At 35.1% G+C, this 24356-nt stretch overlaps 4 protein-coding genes and 1 non-coding gene across 7 annotated transcripts; 4 read left to right on the forward strand and 1 right to left on the reverse strand.

The window, feature by feature from the left end:
• Nucleotides 1–317: 317 nt before the first annotated feature.
• LOC118042091 (uncharacterized) lies at nucleotides 318–3314 on the reverse strand. Its single transcript, XM_035049657.2, has 7 exons — nucleotides 2828–3314; nucleotides 2640–2729; nucleotides 2437–2517; nucleotides 2206–2340; nucleotides 1821–2039; nucleotides 1355–1447; nucleotides 318–777 (listed from the first exon to the last, which is right to left on the reverse strand). Exons 1-7 carry the CDS (start codon nucleotides 3068–3070, stop codon nucleotides 616–618), a joined length of 1023 nt encoding a protein of 340 aa, XP_034905548.1. The 5' UTR covers nucleotides 3071–3314; the 3' UTR covers nucleotides 318–615.
• A 755-nt stretch (nucleotides 3315–4069) lies between these two features.
• Nucleotides 4070–4149, forward strand: TRNAL-UAG (transfer RNA leucine (anticodon UAG)). The gene has a single exon. It is a non-coding gene; the product is annotated as a tRNA-Leu (tRNA).
• A 1002-nt stretch (nucleotides 4150–5151) lies between these two features.
• Nucleotides 5152–11027, forward strand: LOC118042093 (O-fucosyltransferase 16). The gene is made up of 10 exons (XM_035049658.2): nucleotides 5152–5629; nucleotides 5735–5794; nucleotides 5878–5965; nucleotides 6157–6233; nucleotides 7185–7273; nucleotides 7386–7569; nucleotides 8103–8284; nucleotides 9108–9210; nucleotides 9477–9808; nucleotides 9902–11027. Exons 1-10 carry the CDS (start codon nucleotides 5471–5473, stop codon nucleotides 10314–10316), a joined length of 1689 nt encoding a protein of 562 aa, XP_034905549.1. The 5' UTR covers nucleotides 5152–5470; the 3' UTR covers nucleotides 10317–11027.
• A 348-nt stretch (nucleotides 11028–11375) lies between these two features.
• On the forward strand, nucleotides 11376–20440 carry LOC118042094 (WD repeat-containing protein DWA2). 3 transcript variants are annotated; one of them, XR_012169228.1, is made up of 15 exons: nucleotides 11376–11535; nucleotides 11621–11704; nucleotides 11790–11922; nucleotides 12047–12158; nucleotides 12291–12390; nucleotides 12635–12762; nucleotides 13155–13224; nucleotides 15115–15203; nucleotides 15378–15423; nucleotides 15852–15925; nucleotides 16097–16170; nucleotides 16246–16304; nucleotides 16777–16883; nucleotides 20190–20268; nucleotides 20381–20440. XR_012169228.1 is itself a non-coding variant. In XM_035049659.2 (13 exons), exons 1-13 carry the CDS (start codon nucleotides 11491–11493, stop codon nucleotides 16816–16818), a joined length of 1056 nt encoding a protein of 351 aa, XP_034905550.1. In that variant the 5' UTR covers nucleotides 11376–11490; the 3' UTR covers nucleotides 16819–17096. The 3 variants fall into 3 exon arrangements, 1 of the variants encoding a protein (XP_034905550.1); XR_012169229.1 differs by lacking the exons at nucleotides 20190–20268; nucleotides 20381–20440 and adding an exon at nucleotides 17150–18123; XM_035049659.2 differs by lacking the exons at nucleotides 20190–20268; nucleotides 20381–20440 and having other exon boundaries at nucleotides 16777–17096.
• Nucleotides 18863–22583, forward strand: LOC118042095 (protein EARLY STARVATION 1, chloroplastic). The gene is made up of 10 exons (XM_035049662.2): nucleotides 18863–19327; nucleotides 19415–19506; nucleotides 19576–19769; nucleotides 20229–20268; nucleotides 20381–20462; nucleotides 20587–20664; nucleotides 20781–20906; nucleotides 21456–21577; nucleotides 22186–22225; nucleotides 22306–22583. Exons 1-10 carry the CDS (start codon nucleotides 19032–19034, stop codon nucleotides 22412–22414), a joined length of 1179 nt encoding a protein of 392 aa, XP_034905553.2. The 5' UTR covers nucleotides 18863–19031; the 3' UTR covers nucleotides 22415–22583.
• The last annotated feature ends 1773 nt before the right edge of the window (nucleotides 22584–24356 follow it).

The following is a 24356-nucleotide window of genomic DNA, read 5'->3' on the forward strand; positions in this document are numbered from 1 at the left end:
CCATCTGTATGTGCTCTGCCCTCGATTTATTTTTTTTTATTTTTTTATTACTGTGACAGTGGAAAGCATACTTTTAGGTTTACCCAGATGTAGGCAGCCGGGATGAAAAGAAGTTAGGGAGCGAAGCAGAGTATAGGAAAGAACACGAGCTTGTGTTCACTTATTTTATTAATTTATGCAAGATTTATCTGAGTTATCTTGTTGCATTCCTTCGATCTTCAATCTTTGATCTTTGATCCTTGATCCTCCATGTGAGGCTGCACTATTTCTTTCATGTCAGTAATTGAGAGGTGTTTCAAGATGCATAATGATATTGATTTGAGAATGATTTTGCTGACAATCTTATTATTCAACTTCCTTAAAAATTACTGCTTCTGAAAAGCATCTTTAACTACAGAAATTTAACTAAAAATCTGCAACAGGTATTCGATCAAAGGATTATCAATAATTTTAGAAATCCAATCTCCTGTGGCAAGGGAAAAGAATCGTGCTGGCATTGAGCCTGCTTCAAGATATGAACTCAACAGATATATCTGCCACGTGATCAAATCCAATATGAAGATCACTATGCTCCTGCTTGGTCAACAAAAGTCATTAGCACACCTATGCAACTGGTTAAACATTTTCTCCAGGTGGTAACTCTGCAAGCTTTGGAGGTGCACCAAGTACTCGCTCCATGTCAAAACGGACTTCAATGTTCCGAATGCTGTACCCAACCACCATCAACCAATAAAGAAGCTTTGCAAGCTCTGGTGCACTAGTCTCTGTTACAGATGTCTGCAATTGGAATCGAAGTCAAGAATGCATGACTCTTTAAGTTTGCTCAGAAAAATCAAGTGATTATTCAAGAAATCCAGTGACATTATAATTGTTTCGAAGCATCTGCATCTAAAACTAATTCCTTTCATCAGCCTTGTCCTGAAAGGTTCAATGCACTACACTTGCTCAAAAGATATCTAAGAATGGTAGAGAATTCATAAATGATATGGTCAATGCTTGCTTGATATCAAATAAAATCCAGGGAAGAAAATGCAACTACCAGATATTCAAAGGGACACAATCTCTAATACAAATGGCTTTAAATTATCCCCTTTCTTCATGTAAATAAGGTTATGCCCTTTTTGAAACTAAGCAACTATCACAAAAACACAAATAAATAAAACATTTATTTGCAAGGATTGAAGAAATGCTTGACTATTCATCCAAATTGATTAGTTCATAATCAGATATAGAACCTTTAACCACTCTATTTACATGAACAATCTTTTAGAAGAATGAGCATGTTTTCTTTTTACTAATACGAATCCTATTCATAGCAGTAAATCAAGAAATTTGAGTCAGTTCTCAGGGAAACCTTCATTTGGTCGGGACCTGAAACAGCCAAAAGACGCTTGATGAACGTGTTCATTGCAAGAACAGCATCCTCTCCAGCACTGCTTGTCAAATCCTGCAAAATCATAAAAAGCAATTTGAAGTGAAAATGTGGAAATAAAATCAAAGTTCCTCCATACAGCCTGGCAATCTGGAAGTGGGAAGCAAGGTGGTCGCGGGAGTATATTTTCTATACACTTCTAGTCTTTTGTTACTTTATGAAAGAAAAACATTCCAAAAGTAAAATTTTGAACCTTTCAAAAATGAAAAGGCAAAAACAAGTGTTCTTTAGATGGCATTCAAAACAATGGGCACTGGTATGCAAGAATAATAAACTATTCAACTAGCGTGGGTGCATCTCGCCAAGCAGAGACCTGACAGTAACTGTTAACTGCATTAATTAACCGAGGCACGCCAGGATATATAAAAAAAGCAGTAACTGTATTTACCTTCAAATTTAGGGGCTCAAGAGACTTGAGATATTCCAATAATTCATTCTGTCCATTTGCAGATTTTCTGCCAACTTGACTATTTAGTTCTTCAATCTCCGCTTCAAGTAACTCGATGTATTTTTTAGCATCAATTCTTTCAGGGCCGGAAACATTATTCCACCGAATAACTTCACCAGACACATTTTTCTGTGTACCAGGTGCATAATCTGGCTCATCCTGAACAGTCATAACATCTACTTATATACTGGGGAAAAAACGATATTTTTTTGTCAAAACAAAGATAAAGTTATATGCCCCTTTAAGACAGAGATAATGTTAAACTTGTAGACCCATTAAACCTATAGCAGTGAATTGTATCTTCAGATTTCAACAAACCAATTACCTTCTTTTCTTCTTGTGCATCAGGAAGTGCAACCTGCTCCAAACTCTGTTGCAAATCCAACCGGTATTGTGCATTCTTGAACATATAGCCCGTCATCATAACACTATACATGAGCTGCGCAAGATTTTCAGCCACCTGAAACAAAAAAGCCCAAACCGACCTCTCTCAATACCAAAATGCCTGCAGTTTTCAACACTAAACCATGAATTTCCAAATGCGCAATATACTCACAGTTGTAACTGTTACAGCGAAAAACTGCGGAGGCAGAGTCCCAATCATATTAGCCACTGTCTGTCTCATCGCATCAACAACCTAAAAAAATGACAAGGATGCTTCGTATCCATATTTCCACTACAAACAATGCTAGAGAAACTGAAGCAATGCCTAAGAGCCAATGAAATGATGCCAAGAATAATAAAAAAAGATAGCAAAACCTGCTGGGGTGCTCGTTTTACAAAAAGCTCCATGAACTCAGGCTGAACATTTTTGACATATTCCAATAGAATTTCCCTCCTGGTCTTTGGCTGTTGATTCAAAAAAGAAAACCCAAAACCATTTCAGTCAGTTTCCACTAAAAAGTAAAGCAATTCATGCAAGAACTACAGGAGATTGATAAAATTACCATAGTACCATTAGGCGGCTTGGCGTCACCAGAGTTATTGTTATTAGAAGAAGAGTCATTCTTGGAAGAATCGTAAGCCTTAACTCGAAAGCCAAACCTCCCTTCACTACAGTAGTTCCCCTTGTTTCCTGGAAAACAAACTGAAGAACATAGTCGAGATCGAGTCGAGACAAGAACTGTTGAGCTGTTCGAAGAAGAAGATAATTTAGATACAAAGGAGCCCGTCACTGTCAACGAAACCATGGCCAACTCGGTGACTCAAACTCAGTTACTTGTTTGCTGAAATGGGCTGTTCCTGAAGTTTTTTTTATAGTTTTTCCATCGACGGAGGTAGAGTGTACAAGAGTGGAGGAGGAGGGGGACGGGAATTTTCAGAGATGAGGGTTTGTTTTGTGGGCAGAGGGGGAGAGCGGTTGCACTACAGAAATGTGAGGTGGTTTGTAGGGGATTGGTGTGGACCGTGTGGTGGAGGGTCGGATGGTTGGTGACTTGGTGTTGTTTCAGGTGTTTTGTCTGTTCTATTTGTAACCGTTGATTTGAGGACCTTATGACTTGGAAAGGTTATGGGAGGTGGATAAATGAATCAGGGCCCTTTTTTTGGACTAATTTATGAACCTAGGGCAGATAGTCTCATTTTTATTTATTTGTTTTGGAGAAAAATAGTGTTTTTTTTTAATAATATTAAAAAACAAAGTTAATTCTCGAATAATGTATAAATATCTTTTCCTTAATATTAAAAAACAAAATTAAAATTTATCCAATATCATTTTCTTCAACAAGTCATTTCGCCTGAAATTATAATAAAAGTTACAATGTGAATTTTTAATTTATATGTATCAATTTTATATACTAGAAGTATATATTTTTTCACATAAATTACTTCCTTTTCTTTTATATATATATATATATAAATATATATAAAAAAAAGTTGTTATGATAAGCATTATAATATTAACTTTTAATTCATATATATATCAACGTCAGATAATAATATTTTTTTTTCTAGTAGGATGTTAAAAAAATTATATATTAAGATTTTGTTAAATTATTTTTATATTCATGATTTTGCCTTTGTACGATTTTATTCCCTACAAGCTAACCCTGAGAATTTTACACGTGAAAGAAAAGGTACTAAACTTAAAATTGATCGGGGGATTGAAAATACAGATTGTTATTGATTTACAATAATAGTGAATGAAGGTTTAGAATATTAAGATATTTTAGGAAGACACTGATCATCAAGACAGTTTGGCCGAGTGGTCTAAGGCGCCAGATTTAGGCTCTGGTCCGAAAGGGCGTGGGTTCAAATCCCACAGCTGTCATTTGTTTTTTCAATTTTTTTTTTTTATTTGATGTTAAAAATTCAGTCCGGGCAAATCTGACATTCTTTTTAAATGTTCGCGGACGCCATCATCAATAGCTGATTTATTTTTAAAATTTTATTTTTAATACTAATATATTTAAATTATTTGGTTAGTTAAAGAGTTTTTTTTTTACACTGAAATCACGTATAATTACATTTTAAATTTTAATTTTATTAAAATTAAAATAATTTACGTTTAAGATCTATTTTATATTTATTTTACATTTAAAAATCTATTTTAGAATAGTTTTAATCAATTATGTATTTTTAAAATTTATATTTTTAAAATCACAATTAAAAATATTTTTTTAAAAACCTATTTTTTTAACACAACCATATGAGTTTAGATATCATTCCTCTGTTACTAATTAAATCGATTATTGGAGATCGAGAATCAAAATAATTCATGCAATTCCCTTGCCCTCTAGCTTTCCTGACCATCATCAACGACGGTGTTTTTTATTTTGTGGCTGTGACGATCCTCTAGTATTTGTTTTTTTTTTTTTTTTTAAGATGATAGTAATAATAATATTTTAAAATGTTTTGTGTTTAAAAATATATTAAAATAAATTTTTTTATTTTTTTAAAAATTATTTTTAATATTAATACATCAAATAATATAAAAATATAAAATAATTTATTTTTTAAACGCGGTTCACCCATAGAAGCCGGTGCTGCTGGTTTGAAGACGGTGAGGATCCCTTGAGAAGAGAACTGGGGCTGCAGATAAAGGGATTTGTTCTAAACTTTTATAGATCTTACAGCTGGCATCCACGTGGAGTATACTAATTACAAGATAAAAAAACAAAAAAAAAAAAAGAATTAAACTTCTCTGATTACGTTATTACCTCAAGAAAATTAAAAAAAGAAAAGCAAACGTCAAAAAAGTCTCCGACGAGTAAAGACAAGCTAAGCGCTCCGCTGCGGACAGTTAATAAAGATAAATATAATCTAAGAGGCGATGGTTATATAATAGATTAATTTTTTAAAATCATAAAATATACTTGTTATTAAGCAATTTACACTTAACGAACAGAAAAAATTATATTATTTTGATGGTATCATTTGGATAAAAAAAAATATAGACACGTAAGAAACTTGAAAGATGACCAGAACAATGTATCGGTGTTTCTCCTCTCTCTTTTCAATTAACATGATTTATTCTTATAAATCCTGGATCGTCTTTCAGGCAATGCTGGAGTCCTAGCAAGCAGATCCGCTTTCGCTTTTCCTCCCTCTACACGCCATTTTTTAGAGAGGGAAAAATCACTTCCGTAATAATGGCGTTTCACCGGCGGCGTAACCACTATTACAACCGTTTCCGGTCTATTCTTCCTCTAATATGCTCTATTTCTGGAGCTCTTCTCATTCTCTTTGCCCTCCTCTCATTTCTCGCTCCTACTCCGATTGATTCTAATAATCCCCAACATACGAACTCGGTATTGTATCGCACAGTATCGTACATTTCTCTATACGTATACGCACGCGTATAAATATACGATTATGAACTTTTCTTACTTGTCTCCTTCTTCTTTTGTATTCAGCTGTACGCTAGGAATGGTGTTGTTGAAGATACGATTGGACAATCTGTTCTTCACATACCGGTCAGGGCTTTGCCTCACTTTTTTTATTATTAATGATGCCATTATTATTTTTTGCTTATTTTTTTTTTGTGCTTGGGTAATAGAAAAAAGGAAGGACGGATCGTGATATTTGGAGCTCGAAAAATTCGTTATATTACTATGGATGCAGCAATGCTAGCATCAAGTTTGCAAGTAAGTGTATTGAGCAGAGATTTTTTATTATTTTTATTGTTACAAAACAGCAATCTGAGCTAGCTACTAGCATTGGATGAGTTGCTGCTCGTTTTTATTTGGTTTTTGTTGAATTGTAAAATGTGGCTTCTTTAAGAGTTTCTTGTTTATTTGTAAATCTTTTATACTGAGGTTTTTAATTCATTTTGTAGATGCTGATGCTGTTACACAACCCAATCGGTACTTGCTGATTGTTACTAGTGGAGGCTTAAATCAGCAAAGGACTGGGGTGAGTTTTGAGCTTATGTATTGGTTAATAGTTGATTATTTGAGGAAATAGATTTTTGTTTCTCTGTTTTGAGGTTTCAGTTTATGGGTTATCAGGGATGATCATGTAACTGAGGTTGTTTGAAAGTTTGCTGCCTCTTGCTTGGAATACCGGGTCTATTATACAAACCTAATGCCCCCCCGATCACTTTAGTACATGTTGAAACATCTTGAAAAAAGCAGAAGCAAAATGGTGGACTCCGAAGGGGAAAACCTTTGAGGTTATGGAAACAACTTCCGTCACATTAAAATAGTTCAAAGTGCTGTAAAATGCACAGACCAAGATCACTCAGTCACTCATGAGCACACTACGCTAACTTGCGATGCACCATGCTAAATATTTTTGCATATTAATCACAAACCGAAGGAAAGCTCTATTTTGTCTATACCTTGCCATACACTTACTTGGAGGCAATGTTTTGCACCAAATCTGCAAGACCCACTTTTATAGCTGTTAGTTGTCTGTGAGCTACCAACTTTAAACGCATATAGTGTGTTTTACGAGGGTTGGCAGTGGATGGAATAAAAAATGTGGCAGAAGTTTTGGTGGACACAAAATTCCAGAGTACGACTCGAGGGACGAGAGAGATTGGGAGAATTGTAGAGGGTGGTCAGAGAACTGTTAATAGTGGCTCTTACTAGATTGACATTCCTTGAATCATCATAAATATGTTTTGTGTGTTAATACAGAATTAGAGAAACAGTCTGAGATGCTTATTCTCTGCAAGGCATTCATTTTAACTTATACTGGCTGTAATATTGGGATCGAATGATGCTCTTACGCATGCCTTTTTTTCTTTCTCTTTACTGACTTTCAGGTCATGTTTTCATGTTGCTGCAGTGCATAATGATTATATTTCACTTGATTAATTTTTTGCTGTTGGCATTGATGATTCACTGAACACTTTTGCAGATTATAGATGCCGTTGTTGCTGCTCGTATCTTGAATGCCACTCTTGTTGTTCCACGGCTTGACCAGAAGTCTTTTTGGAAAGATTCAAGGTTCGTTATTGAATGAGTATAACAGAAACCTTTGCTTGGAATCTTATTTGCAACTACTGGTAGGCATTTATGTTGTAATATTATGACTGCTATGTTACTTTGTCTTTTGCAGTGATTTTTCAGAGATTTTTGATGTTGATTGGTATATTTCTTCTCTGTCAAAGGATGTCAAAATCATTAAATCTCTTCCTAAAAGGGGAGGGAAAACTTGGATTCCACGCAACATGCGCGTTCCAAGGAAGTGTAGTGAGAGGTGTTATCAAAACCGTATCTTACCTGTTCTTTTGAAAAGGCATGTAAGTTCTCCTTTCTCTGCAACCTTCTTCTGATTGCTTTTATATTTTACAATTTCTTACCATGCAATATTAAGTTGCAGAGTTCTTCTTGTTTATGTTTGTATCCTTGCTTCTCTGGTCTTGCAACTACACCAATAGTTTGTCAAATAAGTCATGTTTAATAGGTAATAACATCCTGGTTGCTTGCCTTGAGAACCATTAGGCGTGGGATAAAAATTGTGTTTATTAAGTCATATGAATCATTATCAATTAAAGGGGACATACAAATACTCAAGTGTTGACTTGAACTATTTGGGTATTATGGAGGAAGTTTGATAGCACAAAATTTGACAAACCTTTCCTTGATCCAATTTTGAACTTAAAAATATTTTTGTTTTAAGTAGAATCTACTCATGAGACTCCATATGGATCTATTACTTTTTCTGTGCTATGTTGATTAGGATGCATACCTTTATTTTATGCTCTCTGTTTCCTGGCAATTTTTTTGTTTATTTTAAGAATGACTTGATTTCCTGGACTTAATTTTATGACAGGCAATTCAGCTCACAAAGTTTGATTATAGAGTTGCAAATAGGTTGGATACCCAATTACAAAAGTTGAGATGTAGAGTCAACTACCATGCTTTAAAGTTTACTGATCCTATTCTTCGAATGGGTGAGAAATTGGTCCATCGAATGAGGATGAAAAGCAAGCATTTCATTGCCTTGCATCTGAGGTATTCTAATTCATTTTCTGCTAAAACTGGCTGTATTTCCAAGTATTAACCTGCTATTTGAAGAGTTTCGCCTATTGCCTGATAAGGGGAGCCAATGGACTCCATATATGATCCATGTGAGCCCCACTAATGTGATCTATGGTTATGGTAGGGAAACTATCATAACTGTACAGTTTAGCTTCAGCATTCTGGTTTTCTCTGCATTATTAAATTGGATTATTTGTCCTTTGTCCACTTATTACAATAAAATGATCTTTTCTCTTTCTATTTCCTGGGTTTATTTGTTAGCATGTATATTTTGAACTCATATTTGAAAACCATGCATCTGAATCTCATCACCTGAACTGATCAAAGGCTGCCACTTTGTTTGTACTTATTTTGTGGCCTGTGCATTTGTACCCACAGTCAGTCACTCCTGTGCTTGTTAGTGGTTACAGATTACTGTGTCAGTCACTCCTGTGGTTGTTAGCAGTTACAGGTTACTGCGTGAGACTTAAATTACAAATACGAAATCAAAACACGTCTACCTTGTTTGCTCTAGTTAAATAGTCAATAAAAACATGACTGTTTGAGAGCACTAATTGGATTTTAATGATCGGGTGACTGGCCTAAGACCAAGTGTGATTTTGGCAGGCCACAAAACCCAATATCTGGATCATAGGTTATACATGCATAATGAGAAGCCTGTTTTTATTGGATTTATGATTCCAACTGATGAATTCTAAATTCAAGAAGCCTAACTTACTTGGGACTAACTTACTTGAGAAGCCTGTTTTTATTTGTTATACATGCATAATGAGAAGCCAAATTATTCTTGCTATAGGTTTGAGCCTGATATGCTGGCATTCTCTGGATGCTATTACGGTGGAGGTGACAAGGAAAGGAAGGAACTTGGTGCAATAAGGAAGAGGTGGAAAACTTTACATGTAAGGCTCAACTGATGTACTCTTCCACCATCAATTTAAAACAAATAATCACCCTACTTTCATCATCATGATATTGACAACCCGAAGTTCAGTTGTCATTGAAATTACTTAATTCTGAAGCATTTGGAAATTTGATTTAGTGTTGAATCTAAACCTAAGTGAATTTTACTTCCCTGGGTGAATTATTTGGCTTCTTTTATGTGTGTTTGTACTATGGATCTGGAGCATCTAATGTGTCTATGAGTTTTATCTTTGTACATTTGCAGGTAAGTAACCCTGATAAGGAAAGGAGGCATGGAAAATGCCCGCTGACTCCAAGAGAAGTTGGCCTTATGTTGAGAGCTCTGGGTTATAGCAGTGACATTAATATTTATGTGGCATCCGGAGAAGTGTATGGAGGGGAAGAGACATTGGCACCCCTAAAAGCACTCTTCCCAAACTTCTATACAAAAGAGACTTTAGCCAGCAAGGAGGAGCTGGAGCCATTTTCTTCATTTTCTTCAAGGATGGCTGCACTTGACTTCATTGTTTGTGAAGAAAGTGATGTGTTTGTTACCAACAACAATGGTAACATGGCTAGAATATTAGCTGGAAGAAGGTACTTTGACTTCTCCATCTCTTCTCTTCATTCTTCTTTGACTTTTTTTCTTCTGTCATTAGGGACTAATTTTTAAATTTCCTTAAATTGCAGGAGATATTTTGGACACAAACCTACCATTCGTCCAAATGCTAAAAAGCTATATAGATTGTTCTTGAACCAAACAACCATGTCATGGGAAGCATTCACCTCTAAAATGCGTACTTATCAGAGGGGCTTCATGGGGGAGCCAAAGGAGGTGAGGCCGGGTAGGGGAGACTTTCATGAGAACCCACACACCTGCATTTGTGAAGATTCTGAAGCCAAAGCAAAGAAAGATTCAGGACCTGGAAAATATGGAAAGGGGTATGATGATGTATTAAGCTACAATGAGCCAGAATTGCCTGATCCTGATGATGATGGATACCAAGATGGCCCTCAAGAGAAAGAACAGTTCAATGGAACAGGTATGGATTATGACGGAATCACCAATGAAGAACCCGAGTTAGAAGAAATTCTTTCAGACTAGACAGTGCTAAACTGGGTTCTTTGCTGTGCTTAAACAATTCTTTTGTTGAATGGTCAAAAGATCATGCTGCATATGCCAAACCTGCTGTTTATAAAACTGCCAGCCAGGATTGAGATCCCCAAAAGCCCCGCTCCAACCATCGGAACATCGCCAGTATCATGACACAACACTGAGCTGTTTTAATGAGTTATGACTTGGGAACATCACCCGTAAGGTGTGATATTGAGTTCAACATCATATCTTTCACGAGCCTTCAGAGTTCAGCCTCTTTGCAGTGAAATTCGTGGAACGGGTCTGAAGACGCAGTCTAAGAAGGGTTTTCAGAACCCTTCTCGGTTATAGACTTCTGATAGATTGATGGCTGTCTGTTTTAGTGTTTTAAGAGTGAGATTAGGGTCCCGCAAAGCTGTTCTCTTCCCAGAGGCTGTTAAGCAGCGACACGTGTGTATACATTGCTGATTGGAATTTTCTTTTTTGACATGTTTTCTTTGGAGGCTAGTCATCAGTGATAGTTGGAGAATTTGTTGTCAAAACTAGAGTATAGAAAATCTTGGTAGTTTATGAAATTGATAGCTTGAAAACTAGCATTTCGATAGCAGTTCTCAAGGGTTCCGTACTGCTCTTACCGTTCCTTATCCTAGGTGAATCTAGTTCACCATCTAATTGATTTATAAGAGTTTTACTGATTTTGGATGGTTCTGTTTTGTATTCGATCAGAGCTCATCAATAGCAGCGCCTGTTTCCAAATGTGAAGGGGATTGAGAATTACTTTCGGAATAATTATTATGCCCCTTTTCTCGGATCAATTTACACGTCAATATCTTCTTCACAGCAATACCAGTTTTTCTTTTTAAAAAATAAAATAAAATAGTCCCTTGTTCGTGTAAAAGTAATGAAACCCATGAATAGATCTCGTAAATTCATAACGAGACTAGGGCCCTGGCTCTCATGCTCTCCCTCTTCGAGATCACTCAGAGCAAGCTAGCTTTCTCGCCTTCATTCGGGCTTATCTCAAACCGAACCACAATAAGTGGGCCTCCTTGAGCCCACGCTTTCTAGACAAACATCGTTCCTTAACGGGCCTGCCAGGGAGAAAACAGAAAGAAAAATCAACAGGTTGCATGAAGAAACGTAGATAGCTCCTCTCTGCTCTCATCATCGCAAGCAAAAAAAAATGCAAGGAGGATCAACAGGCATTGGCTACGGCCTCAAATATCAGGTGGTCACCCTTCCAAAACCCCAACTCACTCGCTATTTCTTCAAATCTAACCCTAATCTTGTTCAAAATATTCAATGTCCTCCAGGCAAGGTGCATATCAGATGTGAAGGCAGACACGGATCACACCAGCTTCATCGCTGGAACTCTCAGTCTCAGAGAAGAAAACGAGGTCAAAACTATTTCTGATTTTTTTTTGTTGTTTTTTTTTTGACTATTTTGTTGGATCTAATGAGTGAAATTGTAATGTGGAATAGGTGCACTTGCTTAGGTTATCTGCAGGCGGAACTGAATTGATATGCGAAGGATTGTTTTCGCACCCTGAAGAGATCTGGAATCTCTCTTCTTGTCCTTTTGATCAACGTGTTTTCTCCACTGTTTTCTCCGCTGGTATAATCAATCACTTAGTTTTTTTTAATTATGTTTAAACAATTCAGTTAGAGCGTGATCGATGCATTAATGTGCGTATGTGAGCTGAATTAGTCTGGTTTGATGGGATTTTTTTGGATTGAAGGTGAATCATTTGGAGCAGCAGTGTGGCAGATTCCTGAGTTATATGGGCAATTAAATTCTCCGCAATTGGAAAGGATTGCGTCTCTTGATGGACATGTTGGGAAGGTTAATTGGTGAGTTTGAAGTGTTTCATGTCATGTGTGTTTTATGATGTGGGGTTTTGAGTTTTGTTCTTAACTTGTGGATATTTGGATCCTTAAATGTTTTGTTGTTTGTCGCAATTGCCATATGTGGGTACCCAACAGTGTCCTGTGGTGGCCATCGGGAAGGAATGATAAGTTGATAAGCATTGATCAGGAAAATATCTTCTTGTGGAGCTTAGACTGTTCAAGACAAGCAGCCCAGGTAGAAGTTGTACTGGGATTCTTTGTATGATTATGTTTTTCATATTGGTGCTTATGATATGGTATAGGTATTTATTTTATGCAATGTGAAAATGATGGAAATTGGTGTTTTGAATGATACCATTATGCTGTTGTTTGGTGACAGTGGATGGGATAAACGAGTGAAGTATAACTGTGCAAGTCTGTGGTAATTCACTCTTGAATTCTTGTGCTGATACGTATTCAGATGTTACTGAAAAATCTAGGTGCAATCGAAGGAGTCGGCTGGCATGCTGCATTACTTATCTGGTGGAGCCTGGGATCCACATGACGTGAATGCTGTTGCAGCAACTTGTGAATCCTCAGTCCAGCTTTGGGATCTTCGGGCGATGAAGTATGATAGTTCTGCATATCCTTCTATTTTATTTTTTATTTAACTTATCTATTAATAATAGCCAGCATTCCAAGTCCTGAACTGGAGGGTTGTAACCTCTTTAACTTGTGTTTGAATCTATACTGATGAATTAGTTTTAAAATTCTGTTTTTTTTATTATTATTATTATTATTATTATTATGTTATTATTAGTATTATTATTATTTTGAATATCAGCTTGTTGCCTACTAGTTTAGCTTTATGAAGATTTCACTACATCAGTGGTTGAGATTCTGACTCTTTTTTTTAACAAAATCTTGATTGGTGTTTTGGAACTGCTAATTAGCTTATGTCTTACCATTAAGATAGATGCATGTCAATCATGTCTAACGGTATGATTTATGTGTTTACAGGAAAGCAAATTCAATTGAGTGCGGCCATGTTCGCAATGTAGACTATGACACCAGGAAGAAACATATACTTGTAAGTGCTATACTGTAACTCTGTTTACCTCTAGACATGCATCTCTGCATCGATTTATAATCTCATATATCTGTAGTAGTGAGGAAATATACTTTTTTGGAGCAGTTGAAGGCATCAAATCATAAACTCTTTTTATTTAGAAAGATTACTAGATAGGTGGCCCTTGTTTCGTTACGGGCCGGGATCAATATTCTATAATATAAAAAAAAGATATTCAAGCGTTGTCAGTATATTTTAAAGAAGAGAAAAAAATTCATGACTTGATATTATAAACAGAAAATTGAAAACAATTATGATTGTCAATCTCCAAGAATCAAAACATATAAGGATAAAATCAATAAAAAATCTAGTTAATGAAAAGAAATAAAAAAAAACAAAGAACCAGTAAATCTAGGTAAGGTTGTCAAAACTCGCGAGTAGGATCATGCAAACATTATAATCCAATAGAAAAAAAAAAAACGGTGGATTGACCCGTGACTCAGGGCTTAAGGCAAGTCAGGTTTAAAAAGAAATTTGAAGAGAATTGATCTGGCGTGGAACGATTAAAAACACGAGTTGACCCGTGACTTGATTAACATGTGGCAAACCTAGTTAAAATCAGGTCAAAACTCGTTGACTATTTTTCTTTATTTTTTTTCTTTCAAAATAATGTTACTTTTATTTTTTTTATAAAATAAAAAAAAAATTGTTTGAATTGGATCAACTCAAGTCAATCCACTTGACATGTAACCTCATATTTGCCCCATATCGACTTCCAAAAATAAGAGGACAGCCTAAAATTTTGAATTAAATGGCAAAATCAAAAAGAAAAATCCAATTAACATAAAAACCTAAAACAAAAAATAAAATTCAAGAGAATGAGAATTAATTTTGAAAAAAAAAAAAAAACCAAGATTATGGATCCAAGAATAATATTAAAAAAAAATTAAAGTTTGATAAAAGGATTAAAAATCAAAATTTGAAATAAAAAATTTACAAAAGACGTGTCGTCTTCCGGTTCAAATTCTATCCACCACTGCAATGGCTAGAAAGTCGGGCCTACAAGTGTTTTATCCAAAAAACCTTTTTTAAACCCATTTCAACTACAAAACACTGTTAGAACATCAAGAAACTAACCTATCAACTCATTAAACCCAAAATACGGTCTAAACCACTGAATCAAACTGGAAAAAATATAGATCTGGTTTTTTATGCTACATTAAAGCTTAAAATAACCACTATAAAACTCTCTTCACCTAGTGGAATCTGTTGACACTAATTTTAACCTATTTGATAGTCAGAATTGTCACCAACAAGGAGCTTTTTCTTTTTTTGCTGGAATCTCCCATGAAAAAAAAACTGCAAAATGAGAAATTAAAGTTTGGTACCAAAATATATTTTTTAAAAATTAAAGGGACCTTGTAGCATAGCTACCTATATTACCTGTATTTCTCATTTCAGTCCTCTGTCCTTCAATTCAACCCTCCCTCCCTCCCAAAAAAACATACAATTGGGTGCTAATTTTGGTTCAAAAGGGCTCACTTGTGCAAAGAAAAAAAATTCAAGGATCAAATTGAAAATTTTTTAAAAAAATTACTACAATCCACAATAATTTGTGAAAAAATAAACAGTGATTTTTATGCACCGAGAAAATGCCACAAGCTATAGTTTTGTTAATATAATGACAGCCCTTCAGGGATTTGTCTAAATTTGGAGAAAATTACAATGGAGAGCATCAGGGCATTGATCTTTCGGAAATGTGCTTCAAATGCAAAGAATAATTTTCTGTTATAAAGTTAATTCTCTCGTTAAACTTCATGAACTTCAGGATCTGTTAAAATTCTTTGGCAATAATACCATCATACCACTGCCCATTGAGATTTATTGGCATTAATGAATTAATCATTGCAGGTTACCGCAGAGGATGAATCTGGGATACACATTTGGGATCTTAGAATGCCCAAGGTTCCTATAAAAGAGCTTCGTGGACATTCACACTGGTAATCCATTTCTTGTATGATGCAGTTCTGATGAGCTATTCTGGCCATATGGTTGCATGTGTATTATATGTTCTTATTAAGTTAGATGTTTTCTATCGGCTCCTCCTCCAGTGTATAAAATTGTTAAAATTCAAGTATTTATAGTTCTCTCACTGTGTTTCCAAATGTTGGCAGGACATGGGCTGTCGCATGTAACCCTGAATATGATGGACTGATCCTGGTTCTCTCTCTCTCTCTCTCTCTCTCCCCCCCCCTCACCCCCCACAAAACACACACACACACACACACACCACCTTCTTCCATATTAGTCACCAATGATCACCTTTTATCTAAAAATGTCAAACACAATCGAGTCCAAAGGTGGAAAGTCAGCAAACTTTTCGAAGTTCATTGTTTGCATTGCCTGTAAGCATGTGCTTTCTCAAATGGACAGCGCTTATGGAATACGGGAAGTATAAAAAACTGGTCACAAGTATCACTGTTTCTTGGCTTTTTATGTATCGTCAATTATATGCCTTACAATAAGGCAGTAGGGGACATACCCTTCCATTTGAAGTCATTCATTGTCTGGATGGTTGTTATGATAACGAAACCCTTCTAGCTATCCTATTTATCAACATTTTCCTGACCAAAGGTAAGTTATTGCAGAGTGGTGGTACAGACTCGACTGTCAATTTGTGGTTCGCTTCTACGACAACCAGTGATGAGTTGACATCTGAAAAGTCATTTTTTCTTATCTGTTTACCAGATGCGTTACTCTTGACCTTTTCATTCTTCTTTTGACTGATATCTCATCAATGTGTTTGTATTGAGCAGTGTGTTTAGATCACCAACTCGGGAACTTTTCATTCTTCCTTTGACTGATATCTCATCAATGTGTTTGTATTGAGCAGTGTGTTTAAATCACCAACTCGGGAACTTGATCCATTGCTGAACTCATTCAGTGACTATGACGACAGTGTCTATGGTAATGAATGAAGCCATATGGTATCTTTAAACGTCAAATTTTAAAATCAACCTGACCAGTAACCTCTGATGATAGGGCTTGCTTGGAGTTCTCAAGAACCTTGGATTTTTGCATCTTTATCCTATGATGGGAGGGTAAGATCACTAGTCCTTTACTGTAGCGATAAACATTAGAAGTGTTACTCATTTCATTTGGAAAACAATTGAACCACTGATGCATAGCCTCATGTTTTGCAAAAGGCATACATCTTCCAGGCCCTGGCCGCCAAGTAAATTATTGGTTTGATGCTTTTCATGCCTAGGCCACGATGGGCTGATGATTGTTCTGTTGAATATCACACTGCATTATTTCCCTTGCATTACCATCAGAAGTTTCAAGTTGAATTGCATTTACAGAGTCCATTTTCTTATTTTAAGGGTGTGAGGCATGTCTTCTCGGTTCTGGAAGCACGGTGCAATAGTTTTGTTCCAGAATCTGTGTCAAATTATCCACGTTGTGGATGCTTTGCTCCCACTAATACATACTATGGAATTTGGATTGCATTGGGAAACTCCTTTGACCTTTGTTCACAATCTAATTAATTAAATTGCTTGTCATGTCTTGCAGGTTGTAGTAGAATCAATAAAGCCTTATCTCCCCAAAAAATGAATTCATCGCGCATATGCCCTATGTTAAACCATCTTCTGGCTGTTTCCACCAACACTAAATGTCAGGTAAGAACTCCATTTAAAAAACAATTCTGCAATGAGGTCTTATCATGTCAATGCAAGTTTCATTGTACTCTTAGATGCTGAAGAGCTTTTTTCGTTACATTTGACGCTATATTGTCACCAAGTTTGTCCCGTGTATATTGTATACTAACTCTGCAAAATGCCCACATTCTTTTTTATCAGTGGAATCCATGAGAACATAACTTGTTAATTTCACTTGATCATATACTAATCCAGCGAAAATCATTTTCCTCTATCATGTTTTGAAGAATCTCAACCATTGGGGTTGAGGAGCCAATCTTGAGGATCCAAGATCTATGGAGTGATGATTTCAGGAACCTTTTCTAAAATTGGTATTAGGGGGTGTTTTTAGATGCTTGTTTTAAAATGTTTTTGGCTTGAGAAAGAGTTAAATTGATTTTTGTTGTAGTGTTTTTTTTTGTGATTTTGATGTGTTAATGTTAAAAAAATCTGAAAAAAAAAAATTATTTTGATATATTTTTAAATAAAAATTTATTTTAGAAAACAACATGTACTAACAATTATTTGAATGAGATTAGAAACCATGGATTTTCAAATAAAATGTCATTCTGCGAATTAAGGGTTGGTCCAATAGTGAACCACTTTGCTCACGTCGTCGAAGAGTCTGGGTTCAAATTGAAACACCGAGTCCTTGATGGCAACTCTACCTCCAGGAGCTCTATTTCGGTATTTCCAGCCTTGTACTGTGATAGCGTGAATCCGTGATACACAAAATTACAAGTTTCAGCGGATTTTTTTTTATAGAATTAGTACAGTAAATTAAAAAAAAAATTGGTAAATTGATGAAGGTTTAAAAAGATTTAGTGAAATTGAATAGCTTTACCATGTTACATTTTAAAATAGCAATATCATATTTTTGACGGAGGTTTAAATAGATTTAGTGAAATTATATAGCTTGACTATGTTACATTTTAGAATAGCAATATTTATTAAATATCACGTTTCTAAGGCGCAACATAATCAAATTCTAATTTTCTGTCTCAATTGGTCGATTAGTTGGATCTAGTTATATTAATCGGTTAGTTATTTTATACAAAAATCATAATTTTATGAAGTTTTTCTTTCAAATATGTTTTGGACTCCAATTTGTTGAATAAAAAATAAATTTTAATTAAAATCTCAAAAAGTTATTGTTCACATAACAGTAGGTGATTTCAAGCATTCGGGTGTAAATTTGACATAACTAAATAACAAATCACGTGGATGACATAACAAATGTATTTATAAATCAATTAGACAGGTTTAAGATAAAAAAAAAAAAAAAAAAAAGATCTGGTCATGTAAGGCTTAAATAACAGCTCAAGATGACCATAACTTTTTGTTTGATCGTTATTTTGTGTTTAAATTTTTATAGGAGTTTCACGAGCTTGTTTTTTCTATAATAGCCATCATGTAGCTACACAAATAGTCATATTTTTAGATACCAAAAATCTCGCCAAAACCCCCCTTGATCTTGATAGTTTTGAAATTTTCTTTGTTATTTTAAAAACACAATTAACCGATTAATCCAAAAAATAACACGGTTTGATCATTTAATAAATATTATATTTTCAAAACGTGATATAATAAAACTAAAATAATATAGTTTTAAATAAAAATTAAATTTTAACTAGGTTGTAAGTTGAGATAGTAAACTCAATTTAATTTGAAATAAAATACAAGCTATATCCTAAATTAACAAATCACCAAATTAATTGATGAATCATTCTCGATTCAACAGCCAGACCCAATTGAAACCACATTCATTTCTCTTTTTTAAAATCCAAGGTCTCTTAATTTGAGTTTAATATCATAATATAAATTTATTTTTAAAAATATTTTTTATATTTTTAATATTAACACCTCAAAATTATTAAAATACACTTAAATTTCTTTTATTAATTTAATATTTTTTAACATGAAATACTCTTTTAAAAACTAAACAATACAGTAGCAGGCGCTCAGTCTCCGTAGTCAATCAAATGTCTCACCTCCTCTTTTTAAATTCCGCGATATTCTCTCCTTTGCCCCTCCATCTTTTAATTTAATTTATCAAAATTCTAGGCTTCTCTCTCTCCTTCCACTTCATAAACCACTCCCGCAGTCTCTTGGATGACATTTTCGTAATCAATGGCTGTGAGTTCCAGTGGTTTTACGACTCACCCCGATTTCAAGCGCAGCCGACTCAGCAGTTCTCCTTTCCACGCTAACAATAACGAACTTGAGTTGAGGAAGAAGAAGCGGAGACTGAGCCTGTTCCTTGACGGTAATGGAGTTCGGGGGAGTCGAATCAATAGTTGCTGTTGCTCTGACTCAGTGGTTCGCAGAGCGTCCGGGTCGGGTAATAGCATTGAGAAACCCGAGGAGAAACGCTCTCACAGAAGTCGTATCCAAGCCATTACTGTGTTGCCATTTCCCTCTCCTCAGTACGTACAACACCGTATTTACCCCCTTTCTTTATGATACTTCTTAGGTTTATTAATCAATTTCATTTTTTTTTAAATAAACTGGAGGTCTCGCTTCGGTACGAAACAAGAGAAGTTTTATTCGAGATGTACGCCGAGAAATTCCGGCCCACAGTCGCGAGATACACCGCCGAAGAGAGGTAATTAGCAGTGATTGAGTTGGATTTTGCGTTAACTGTGTGTTTTGAGCAATGATTGGGTTAATGTAGATACTGGTATTGCGAATGAGAAAGATATGGGAATCAACTTGTTAAATGAGAAAGTGAATGAGAGTGGGACTAATGAGGATGGAAGTAGTTGGTTTCGAAAAAGTGGAGAGGATCTTGGCGAAAATGGTTATAGATGTAGGTGGAAGAAGATGGGTGGTCGATCACATGATACTTCTTCTCAATGGGAAGAAACGGTATAATCTTTTATTTTTTTTTTTTTTTTTTTTGCTTGTTCGAGCATATGTTTTGATATTTTGCCCCATTTTCGTACTATCCATCCGATGTGATTATAGCGCCAATATTGCAAAATTAATTTCATTATTACTCACTCTGTTGTCGGCCCTCCCATGATCAATCCACCTGTCAGTTGAATTGCACCACAGGAAAGGTTGTTGATTCAATGCTAATTAAAAAAAATAAAATTACGAGGAACTTGCATCTTGGCTCTGCTCCTTTCCTTGTCCTCCAGTGTAGGAACGGTGATATAGGCTGTGCATTCCTGCTTTTTGAAATGTACAGTTTGATTTTGCTAGTCAATTGTCATGTTTTTGTTTTATTTTTAAATCTTTGTTATTTTGGGATTGATCATTAACCCCAGTAGAGTATCATCCCAGGTGGATGCATTTAATTGGATTTATTGATCTCCTTGACAGTGGTGGGAGAAAGGCGACTGGACCGGATACAAAGAGCTAGGTATATTGCTTGTCTTATCATTTACATGATATGATGAGTAGTTTCAATTTTATTGGGTTGGAAATTTAATCATATTGAGGCTTTCACCCTCATTCAAGATGATCTTTCTCAGGCGTGGAGAAATCTGGAAGAAATGCTGAAGGGGACACGTGGTGGGAAACATGGCAAGAGATGCTTCATCAAGATGAATGGAGGTTTAATTCGTATCTTTTTTCCTATCCAAATAAGATTGAAAGTTCTGCCAGTAATGAGTGTCTTCAGTTAATCACGTGTGGAACTTTTCATTAATAAACCACCTATCTTATTTTGTTACTGCAGTAATCTTGCAAGAATAGAGAGGAGTGCACAGAAACAAGCGAAGTTGGGCACTGAAAATGCTGGATGGTATGAGAAATGGTAAGCTAATATTCCGATAAAGAGTCAATATGATGAATATGAGTTGTTTTGGTCAAGCATGCAACTGAGCAGAACAACAAATCCATTTATTAACCGCGCTTTAATTTTGGACTTAGGTGGGAAAAATATGATGCTAAAGGTTGGACTGAGAAAGGGGCAAATAAGTATGGAAGATTGAATGAGCAGTCATGGTGGGAGAAGTGGGGGGAGCATTACGATGGAAGAGGCTCCGTCACAAAATGGTTCTTGCATTCTCCATTTTATCTTTTCTTTGTACCCCAATCTATTTTTAGCCAGCTTATTATTTTGGACTTTTTAATACCCAGTATCATCGGCCATGTAAAATTAATAATCCATTAGTATCATAAGAAAATAGTTTTTGAGATCAGTCATAAACAGTTGAAATTGTCTGTTATTCAGGCCCTGACTGTTAGAGTAGAATTTTTTCAGGATTCTAGATGCTGAAGCATGGCGCAGTCTATGTAGGAAGGAGGGCTATCATAAAATATGTGCAAAACCTGAAGATACGAATTAATTGTTTCCTCTAAAAAAAAAAACATTTAGGTATTAGTCAGTATTTTGAGTGATGATATAATAAAAGTACCTCAGACAAATATATGAAACATAAGTGATCTAGAGTTTTCAATGGAACTTCCTTTCTTTTTACCACACTGCTTTGGGAATAACGAAAGATTGCACGAAGTTTTATATCTCCTCATGTTTCTCAATTAACTTCATAATTAGAAGAGCTTGAAAATAGTTTCCCCAAGTTTTATTTTTTCTCTCCTCAGGACAGATAAATGGGCCGAGACCGAATTGGGAACCAAATGGGGAGACAAGTGGGAAGAAAAGTTCTTTGCTGGTATAGGTTCGCGCCATGGGGAGACATGGCATGGTTCTCCTAGTGGTGGAGGTATGTTTTTAATCATGTTCTATGCTCCTCTATCCTAGCTTCCTGTAATTATTTATGTTGGTTGTACTTTAGACTACTGTTTTTGTTGACTAGAAATGTACATCAAGTACATTCTTCATAGGGGTGCATAATTTTTTTAATGTGCCTTCTCTTGTCCTCACTGATACGAGAATTGCTCAGTTTCATAAGATACTCTCATTACTAATACATTAAGGTGGATACTTGCCGACATTCACAGTTAGTTCGTTGCCTGTCAACATTTACAATCCAGGAAAGCAACCTTCTCTCTAGAAATCCATTAGCATTTGTTGCTATTTTCTTTGTGATCATCAGGTTATATATATGAAAGACTCTTAACTTGCTAGATTTTTTGAAACAAGGTCTAATTAGTTAGTGATTCCTACATTGAAGAATATCTTTCCACCAGAGCTTCAAACTTGTTTTTTCCGACCATTCCCTTGGACATTATTAAGCAACTCTGTACATCAGAAATGTACACTCGTAGAACAGGAGTCTGGTGTAACTTGGACGATCACTGAAATGTTCATGTTTGACTTTATTTGCTTAGTTCTTGGAGTCTGGTGTCACTTATTGTGTTTCATGTCCAGGCTGGTCAAGGACGTGGGGAGAGGAACATCTTGGGAACGGGTATGGAACTCAGTATGTATGAGTTTTTTCAGTGTGCTGTATCGGGAACTGCCAGTCTGATGTTTCTTTATGCTTACCAGGAAAGTTCACAAATATGGAAAAGGCACAACAGGTGAAAGCTGGGATATTGTTGTGGACGAGGAAACCTATTATGTGGCTGTTTGGCGCTGCGGTTGCGGCAGCGGTTGAAAACAAAAGCTGAAGTAAAGTGTTTGGTTAATCCAAACTTCTCATTTTTTTACATGGGCCCCACCTAATAACTGAGGTCGAACCTCAGCTCATGAGAAGTAGATTTTATCTGCTTCTCCTGCGTTCTTCTCCTGCGATCCTACCTGCGTCTTCTCATGTTGGAGAATGAACTCTCCACTGTGCACTTAAGTGAACAGTGGAGAGTGAAATTAATTCACTCTCCACTGTTCACTTAAGTGCACAGTAGAGAGTTCCTTCACTGTTCATATGAACAGTGGAGAATTCTTCCACTGTTCACATGAACAGTGAATACCGGACCTGGTTCTGATCCAGTAAAAAAAAATATTTTTTATTTTTAATTGTGTTTTATTTTAAAAAATTAGTGTTTTACATTATCCAATAACACTATATAAATTAGAAGAAGATCGTTTGATGACGTAATATTTGTAGAATTTGATCACAATCCTAATTTTATTTCTGATGATATTTTACCTGATGTTGTTGCGCGCTTACAAAACCAATAAAACTATAGTCCTTATCGGATGTATTTTATACGTGATGGAATTGTAAATGGTTTAATGAAACAATAAAAAATATTTTATATAAAATATTATTTATTTCATGATGTAATAACAATAATTAAATCTACAATATTTAAATTAAAAACAATATATATATATATATATATATATTTTATAACCTCAATTTGAAAAGCATTTTTTTAACCAAACACATTAAACTACTTTTTACTCAACCTCAGTTTCAACCACAGTTTTAACCAAACACCTATTTTTTCAAACCAACCTCAACTAAAAGTACTTTTTATAAAACAACTTTTTTCAAACCACAACCACAAAAGCTACCGCAATACCAAACACACTGAATTTGGCTAATAAAAAAGTACTTGTACTAAAGATGTAAATTTCTTTCTTGGAACTATTACGAATTGGATTAACTAGCAACTTTTTTGGTTTTGACAAAAGGGCTGAACCCCATTATGGATGGGCTGATGTCGTGGGAGAATCAAGCCAGTTGCTATCAATCGAACCTCAGGAAAGGCCACCTGGTGTCTACCCGTATCTCGATTTTGGGTCGTCACCTCCACCTTCAGCTGATGACTCGCTGGACTTGCCTCCCCCTCCCTTGCAATGAAGACTTGATTTTTCAGGCTCCTCATTTTCTTGTAGGTGTTTCATATTTATCTCATTTAATTTCAATCATATTGTTTGAAACGTCTCACGTAAGAGTAATTAGTAGTATATGTCAATTTATTCATTCTTTGGATGATAAATGCATCCATTCAGGTCTTGTGCAGTTTCTAAATATTGGACAGTATATCATTTCCCCTGAAGGTAGGATGGGTGTAAGACGTTATTTTTAGTCTTTAGATGTTATGAGTTAGAGCTCCTTTTTTGGAAAAAAACATAGGTTAGTCCCTTGAAATGAGTTGATTGTTTGCTTCTTTTGTTGTCTTTAGTAGGTGAAAATTTGAAATTTGAGTAGAAATGATGTATATTTTAACAAGAAAACAAATTAAATTGTCATGAAAAACTAATGAAATAACTAAGTTACAAAGAAATAAAATACAGGATTTATCAGGTTTTTAAAAAAAACAATTGAATTGTCATGGAAAATTAATAGAATAATTAAGTTACAAAAGAAGATATATATATATATATATATATATATATATAGCTTTAAAAAACATATATTAAAAAATAATCTATAGAGATTGATAATTATTGTACTAAAATGTATGAATTCACCAGTAGTTTACTACAAAAAATTGTTGTCGGTGTTAAAATTGGAATATAGTCATTGAACTTGGCTATATGGGTTGACTTAATAAACTCTTGTATCAAGTTTGAATGACTTGCCAGGTTGTTTGAAAACATGATTGATTTAATCAAGTCATGTGCTCGATAAGTTTTTTTTTTTTTTT

Source organism: Populus alba, chromosome 2 (assembly GCF_005239225.2).
Source record: "Populus alba chromosome 2, ASM523922v2, whole genome shotgun sequence".
NCBI classification, from domain to species: domain Eukaryota; kingdom Viridiplantae; phylum Streptophyta; class Magnoliopsida; order Malpighiales; family Salicaceae; genus Populus; species Populus alba.